The sequence below is a fragment of the Malaclemys terrapin genome, chromosome 3 (genome assembly GCF_027887155.1).
Source record: "Malaclemys terrapin pileata isolate rMalTer1 chromosome 3, rMalTer1.hap1, whole genome shotgun sequence".
NCBI lineage: Eukaryota > Metazoa > Chordata > Testudines > Emydidae > Malaclemys > Malaclemys terrapin.
Window position 1 is genome coordinate 106,633,823 of NC_071507.1, and position 8,249 is coordinate 106,642,071.

The following is an 8,249-nucleotide window of genomic DNA, read 5'->3' on the forward strand; positions in this document are numbered from 1 at the left end:
GCCATCTCTTATTTGAAAATTTTAAAAAATGAAAACCCTACATTTTCAATAACCCCTATACATGTGCTGCATGCAGGGGTGTGTGGAATGAAGAAAGTAACAAATACTAGAGTAGAGCCCCCCTCTTTTAGAAAAGGGAGTGATTCCTGGGGTTGGGGTAGAAGGAACAATGGTGATTATATGGCGGTCCAGTGTTGTCCCCAAACTGTCCTGCAGCCAAAGCATCTTTATTATACTTTAAAGGAGTACATTCCTATGAGGTACTCCGGGATGCTGGCCATTCAGCCAGAGGGAATCTGCCTTACACTCCCCCCTTAGGAAGGCAATGGCTATCAGCAATATCTCCTCCCTGAAATCTAGGGGCAGGTGGAATCACGGATTCAGCCCTGAGCAGTGGCAAGAACTTGGACAGATGTATACATGCTTAACAGATGCCCCGCGGGAGGCTCCTCCCTCAAAGTGTGTTTATGCTTCCAAGAGGAACACCACTATGGAGACTTCAAGGACTGGTTTTGACCCATTGAGTTTTACTGGAGACTCTCTGCTTGGTCTCACCTAAGACGGTTAACAGACAGCAGAGTGAGGTTTGATTAATTGGTTATTAATAAGGCTGTTAAGCGATTAAAAAATTAATCACAATTAATCACACTGTTAAACAATAATAGAATACCATTTATTTAAATATATTCAGATATTTTCTACATTTTCAAATATATTGATTTCAATTACAACACAGAATACAAAGTATACAGTGCTCACTTTATTTTTGATTACAAATATTTGTACAGTAAAAAACAAAAGAAAAAGTATTTTACAATTCACCTAACACAAGTACTGTAGTGCAATCTCTTATCATGAAAGTTGAACTTACAAATATAGAATTATGTACAAAAAAAAACCCACATTCAAAAATGAAATAATGTGAAAAGTTAGAGCCTGCAAGTCCACTCAGTCCTACTTCTTGTTCAGCCATTTGCACAGACAAACAAGTTTGTTTACATTTTGCAGGAGATAATGCTGTTTGCTTCTCATTTACAATGTCACCTGAAAGTGAGAACAGGTGTTCGCATGGCACTGTTGCAGCCGACGTTGCAAGATATTTATAAGCCACATGCGCTAAAGATTCATATGTCCCTTCATGCTTCATCCACCATTCCAGAGGACATGCGTCCGTGATGATGACAGATTCTGCTCGATAACGATCCAAAGCAGTGCGGACCAATGCATGCTCATTTTCATAATCTGAGTCAGATGCCACCAGCAGAAGGTTGATTTTCTTTTTGGTGGTTCGGGTTATGTAGTTTCTGCATCAGAGTATTGCTCTTTTAAGACTTCTGAAAGCATGTTCCACACCTTGTCCCTCTTAGATTTTGGAAGACACTTCAGATTCTTAAACCTTGGGGCGAGTGCTGTAGCTATCTTTAGAAATCTCACATTGGCACCTTCTCTGAGTTTTGTCAAATCTGCAGTGAAAGTGTTCTTAAAATGAATGATGTGCTGAGTCATCATCTGAGACTGCTATAACATGAAATATATGGCAGAATGCAGGTAAAACAGAGCAGGCGACATACAATTCTCCCCCAAGGAGTTCAGTCACAAATTTAATTAACGCATTTTTTTTAAATGAGCGTCATCAGCATGGAAGCATGTCCTCTGGAATGGTGGCCAAAGCATGAAGGGGTATACGAATGTTTAACATATCTGGTATGTAAATACCTTGCAATGCCGGCTACAAAAGTCCCATGCGAACGTCTGTACTCATTTTCTGGTGACATTGTAAAAAAGAAGTGGGCATTACCTCCTGTAAATGTAAACAAACGTATTTGTCTTAGCGATTGGCTGAACAAGAAGTAGGACTGAATGGACTTGTAGGCTCTGAAGTTTTACACTGTTTTGTTTTTGAGTGCAGTTATGTAACCACAAAAAAAAATCTACATTTGTAAGTTACACTTTCATGCCAAAGCTTGCCCTACAATACTTGTATGAGGCAAATTGAAAAATACTATTTCTTTTGTTTATCATTTTTACAGTGCAAATATTTGTAATAAAAATAATATACACTTTGATTTCAATTACAACACAGAATACAATATATATGAAAATGTAGAAAAAAATCCCAAAATATTTAATAAATTTCAATTGGTATTCTATTGTTTAACAGTGTGATTAAAACTGTGATTAATCACAATTAATTTTTTGAGTTAATTGCATGAGTTAACTGCAATTAATTGACAGCCCAAGTTATTTTGGATATTATGTGTCCAGGAATATTTTTGTGACTAATATAAATCTACTAATAAATAGACAATAGCACCTTAGCTCTCTCCTTTTAAATATTGGTTTCCTATTCCTAACATAAGAACCTACTTAAAGAAGAAAGGGAAAATAATCTGCTAGTTTTTGCCAGATAAGAAATAGACGATTCTTCTGTACATGAAATGTGAATTTACTTACCTCTGTGCAAGCAACAGAGCCCCAAAAACCCCCTTAATTAGGAGAGACTATCTACTTTGTTTATCTGCCCAGGCAACCTGGTTGTCTAATCTGAGTGGATGTCACCCACCTGCAAGCCTATCTGTTCAGAATGCCATATTGCAGTAGTGCTAAGTACACTCTTGTTTTGTACGTAAACAAGCTAAGCCCTGCATCCTCATCAACCCTTACCCAGGCAAAACTCCCACTGGGAGGAAGGATGGAATAAGACCGGACTCAGAGCGCTGACTCCTTTGACAAGTTTATTATAATCAGTTCAAGACTATGTAATAAAACATGACATGAACAGATTATTCATATCCTGAGAAAAAATATTCTGTTCATAGGGGATTTCTCAACCTCAGTGTCTAAGGACAGCATCTCTCATGTTATATAGTACATGAAATAGCACCACTAGATCATTTGGTCACTGGGTTTTGAGGACTGTCACTGGTTTTTCAAGCTACTATTTTGCAACATGAGCCTGACTTCAATGGAATTCACTCCCTTACACTAGGTCTGTATTTGGCTCTGCGTGTTTACTTCACAATGTCAGTATATGAGCTATAAGTCGTTCAGGATACAGAACAGCTGCTCACTTGCGGGCCCTGAACGCTGAACCCCAGCAATCCACGTGCTGAATCCCAGTTTCATGAAAGAGATAGACAAAATATAGGTTTGGGGAGTTTAATATGTTTTTTGATTTGGGCTTTTGGGTGCTACTGGAATACAAAGCGTAAGACAAAATAAAATTGAACAATGTTCCAAACAATTTACAGCATGACATAAAAAAAGGACTTCCGAACAAAACAGTTCAAAGGAAACTGGCCTTGTTTACAATTCAGATAGAATCAAAAGTTCATAAATATCATATAATAAATTAGGGCACTGTGTCAGGAGACCTGAATTTTATTTTTTAATCTCCCACTGATGCACTGTGGAACAAGGGGCAAAATATTCAGTGCCAAACTTATAAAAATGGCCTCTAGCTTTTGGTGCCTCAGTTTTTGGCTTCCATCCTTAGATACAAAGTATCTCAAGGTAGGCACAGAAAAAAACATACAAACAACCAGGCACTAAAAGTTTGAGGCCACTTTTGAAAATTTGAGCCTCAATTTCTCAGTTCCACCATGTATAAAATGGGAGGTAAAATGCTTACTCAACTCCATGAAACACTTTGAAATATCTATGGATAAAAAGCACTGCATCCCTGCTCAGTATCATTAATATCACATCCTATCTAAATTACCAATTTACTTTTCTTTGAATCAGCTGAATAAAATTTCTAAAGCTAAGAAGCAATTTTACAGAATGCTGAAGCTTTAAGCTTGCATAGGGTTGACAAATCTGTAACATTGCTTGTCCTCATGATGATTCTACACTATTAACTATCAAATAAAGTCATGTTATTTGAGCTAAGTATTATTATGCTAACAGACATATTTTCAACAGTGTGGACCAAATTCAACCCCTGAACCAAATTCGTCTAATTCCCTGAGCATAACGCTCAACATTTACCCCCTCATAGAAGTACAAACTGCTTAGGGAGGTCATGAAAGCTCCTTCACTGGATGTTTTCAAAAGGAGGCTGGATAGCCATCTGTCTTGGATGGTTTAGACACAATGAATCCTGCATCTTGGCAGGGCATTAGACTAGATGACGCTTGTGGTCCCTTCAGAATCACACGGTTCTATGATCCTATGACACCTATCTGGAGAATGAAGTGATAGCCTATAAGCACAGTTTGCAGAGTAAAACTACACACATAGTATTTCAGAATCCACTTTTTGCATGCTTAGAGGAGAACTGCCACTCCTTTGATAGGTTAAAATATTTCATATCAAATTCTTTGTCACCTCTGAATTAAAAAGGGAAAACAAAAGCTTTAGCACTAGACGGATGAGCTTTGTTTCTTATCATTTGTCCTTTATGAACCTAAAGTTTTCTAGTATGTCTCCTGGTGTGATAGGTAGGATTAGGCTCACTAGGATTTGGTTACTGTTCTGTTCTCTAGCAGAGAGTTGGCTGAAGCTAGTTGGCTTGACCATAGTCTACTATGGTAGATCCCTCTTGGCCTTGGGGTGCGGGGGACAGTGATCCCTCACCCCACCCCCCAGGGATTGGAAAGTGGAAAGAAAGACCTTATCATGACCACATAAAATAACTCATTTTGTTCTAAAACACATTAAGGACCCCAACTCCCCCATCTCAGATGGCAATCATATGGAGGGCTGCAGAAACTTCCATGGAAACAAGGGAAGAAAGAGGAACCAGGATACACAGTGAGTTACTCAGAGGCCTCATTTACATGAGGTCCCTGACTATCAACCCCAAGTGTCTCAGCATCAAGCCCTCATTTTTCCCTGAGCACAACCATGCTCAGGATCTACTGGCCAGGTGCATAGCCCATTTACAAGGCAATCTTATGAGTCTTATAAGCAGGTCTCAGGTTTTGACCCATTGACAGTAATGATGTGGTTAATATCTGGTACATCTGTTCTACAATTCTAGCTGTATAGGAAATTATGAGTCCAGAAAGAGTTTTCCAAGTTAGAGTCGAAATGACAGTATAACTATACTCAAATATCAGGAAAGGAAATTTTCAGATTGTTTATTCTTACAGTATTTTTTAAACATTAGTAGAAGAACCTAGGGGTGGAGAAAGGGAACCACACACTGTTAAATGTCTCCTTTATATTTCATAACTGAGATGACAATACTGGAAAGTCAGTCTGCTTCAATAACCTAGCCAAAGCTATGGTAAGGGCAAATCAAGGGCTGTGCTTCACAAGGGAAAGGCATCTAAGTTTGGGAGGTGTTAGGGGAGGAAGCAGCTGCCATCATGCAGTATATTTTATATGCCAGGTTTACAGGATTCAAAATTTCACATTGTAGCACTGATCTTTGACACATTGGATCAAATTCAGTCCTGGTGTACTCAGCCCCAACTCTACTGAAATTACAGCAGTCACACCAGTGCTAATCTCGCCCAACCTATTCAATCAACCTCATAATAATTAATTGCCTTTCCCGTGACTTAAAACTTTTTAGCGCTCACTCTCTTCTTGGGACTTGTTCACTGGGCAACGTGCCTGCACGTGGCAACCAGCTTTATACGTCATGCGAAAGTTTAGTTTTGAGTCTTCATCTTGTTTTTGCTGCTATATTCAGAATGCTCAGAGGAAGCACCGTAACCAAACTAGGCCTTGATTGACAAGATTCAGTGACAGACTCATCTGTTTGCGTGAAATGCACTTTACCTGCTTTGTCATTAGCCCTACTACGTGTACAGTGCCACAAAATGCTGTGGTAGTTAACACTTCTTCATAAACTAAAATTAAGACCTGCTGGAAAAGTCTTATAAAAAGCAACACGTAATTTACCCTATTTATAAAATTATTACAAACTGATGCATTGCATATGGCTTCCTGGGGATCCAGGGTTCTTCATGTAGTTTAGACAGGTGAGACTTTTCTATTTCTTATAGAATTCTCAGACTCTCTCCTTCTACCCACACACCCTCTCTCTCTCAACCAACCAGTTTAATTCTATACTACACATTTTACACTTTGCTAGCCTCCCTCTCCCCCAATATTAGCCTGGAGAAATAGTGCTTTGGCTTTCTGAAGCTTTGGGGTGGTGGAAGAGTAACAGTTCATCTAGTAACACTTGACTTCTGGTGGCTGGTTGATATGGAAAAAAGGATGCTTCAGCATCTCAAAAGAGATGTGGCATTAAAGAGTTTATTAATGACAGCCTTCTTTGTTCCTGCAGCCATCAGTGAAGATACAGCAAAGGAAATGGAGGAGCTGCAGTTATGCATTTGCAATACACAAAGTCCTTGTTTTCCCACTAGGCACTGCAGAATAGCAATTGTCCATTCACAGCACATAGCACATCCTCTGCATTTCAGAGCTAATATTTTTGCAGTCCTTAAGCTGGTGCATTTGAGACTAGCACAGTTAATTTTTTTCTTAGTCCTTTGAAGTGCACTATATGAGCTACTAGTCTTCAACTGATGTTTCTGGTTATATGACCAGATTGTAAAAGATGTACTTTTTGTGAAATTAAGAAAAAGCTTTTGTATACACAGTAACATTGTCAAAGAGGCTGATATGATCTTCCATTCCATAACTTGAGAAAACCTGAAGATTACTACAAATGACCTGACAAAAGAATATAGATTTACTCTGCATTTTAATTTAATTAGCAACCGAGATTGACTGTTTGGACAGGATTTTTTTTTTAAAAAAACACACAAGAGCTCCTTGGTTAAGTGACTCCTCCTCTTGCATGCTAGAATCACACTCCTGAAAACAATGTTAGTTTTATGTTAGCTGTTGCTCTCGTTTCCTGCAGCACATACCGTTCACTGTAATGCTGCAATAGTCATTCAAGTTTGACCACAGGCTGCCCAAAGATTAATTGAACCTATAAGTCATTAAATAGCCATCAGGTTGCGTTAGTTCAGTTTCTAATTAAATTTCCACTTCTCTAGCTAGCTGGCAACAGCGATCTGAAAAGTGGCGATGACAGAACACAAGCAATTTCCCCTGCCCCCATTTCTGCATATAAGTTAAAGCAGGAGCTTCATTTCCACTTGTGACTTTTAAACCCAGAGCAAGTAAAGCATCCTAAGCATGTAGAAATAAAATGAAGTGGAACATGTACTCCCAAAGAATATATACTTCACTGCTCCATTTATTTGTCCCCAACCCCCCACCCCACTCTCGTCTCAAGCCAACTCAAAAACACCCTCAAGGGACGGACTGAGTCCTCCTTTTCAGCCCCCTCATCCAACTAAAGTGAACCAACTGCAAGGTCTTGCTCATGCCATTGAAATGTAGGACTGAGGACAGCATACAGGAAAAACAATCTCACTTTCCTCAGTGGGGGTCATAAAGTGCCACAATGACAGAACCTCTCTCATTTTCTCTTGCCCTCAAAGGGTTAAATTAACACAAGTTAAAACGTCCCGCTGGTTTGAAGAAAAAGGGAGGAAATTCAAAAGCCGGTTGCTGTAGTAACAATCACTAATAAAAAAAAATCATTTTCTCTAAATAAAAGTATTATCTCCCTCCCCCACTTTGCAATTTTAGTTCCTCCTTAAAAAAAATAATAATAAAAAAAATCATGCTGCCTCTTTTAGATTTGCTGTACATACCTCAACCATTAAACAAGACATTTAACCATAGTGGCAGTTCTGTGACCTTTGAATGCCGTGAAATCTCTAAGCGGTGCAGCTTGTTCATGAAGACTTGTACTGAAGAATCCAGCAACTGCATCCAGGATTAGGGATATAATTAAGTAACAACAGCAACTAAAGGTGGGGGGGAAAACCCAAATAAACCCAACAAGCCAAAAGGATCAGCGACTCTCTACTAGAGAGGGCACTTTTCTCCCAGGCAAGTGCTGGGATAGAGCTGAGCTTGCTGCAGTCTGACTGACTGTGTTAGCAAGCAGAAGGCCGTGCACGGCTGGGAGGTGCTGTCAACTGCCACAAGCAAGGAAAAGCAGACCAATCGGCTTCAGCACTGTCAGCTCACTGGAGTGGAGCCTTTTCTGTTTATGTTTCCTCATTTCAAGAGTGACGTCAAAGGGTTTAGTTTTTCCTCTGCATGTGCTATTAATTTTAAAGGACTACTATGGGAAGAATGTGGCAGTGATTTAGGCAGGCTACCCCACTCAAAAGTCACCAGAGCCACACTTTATCAGTTCTGGGTCTCACTTGGAAATTACTTGCAGTCAGATGTACCAGAAAGATCCAAAATATCCA

At 39.3% G+C, this 8,249-nt stretch overlaps 1 protein-coding gene across 2 annotated transcripts in view; it reads right to left on the reverse strand.

Annotated features, from left to right (window-relative positions):
• The window catches only part of PDE7B (phosphodiesterase 7B), a 261,431-nt gene extending 253,450 nt beyond the window's left edge, over window positions 1–7,981 (reverse strand). The window contains exon 1 of one of the 2 annotated variants that reach the window (XM_054023408.1): window positions 7,684–7,981. In XM_054023408.1, coding sequence (XP_053879383.1) covers window positions 7,684–7,758 — 75 coding nt within the window. In that variant the 5' untranslated portion in view covers window positions 7,759–7,981. Of the gene's footprint in view, window positions 1–7,637 lie in introns of both variants that reach the window. The other variant, XM_054023409.1, reaches the window with a different exon arrangement.
• Window positions 7,982–8,249: the final 268 nt, after the last annotated feature.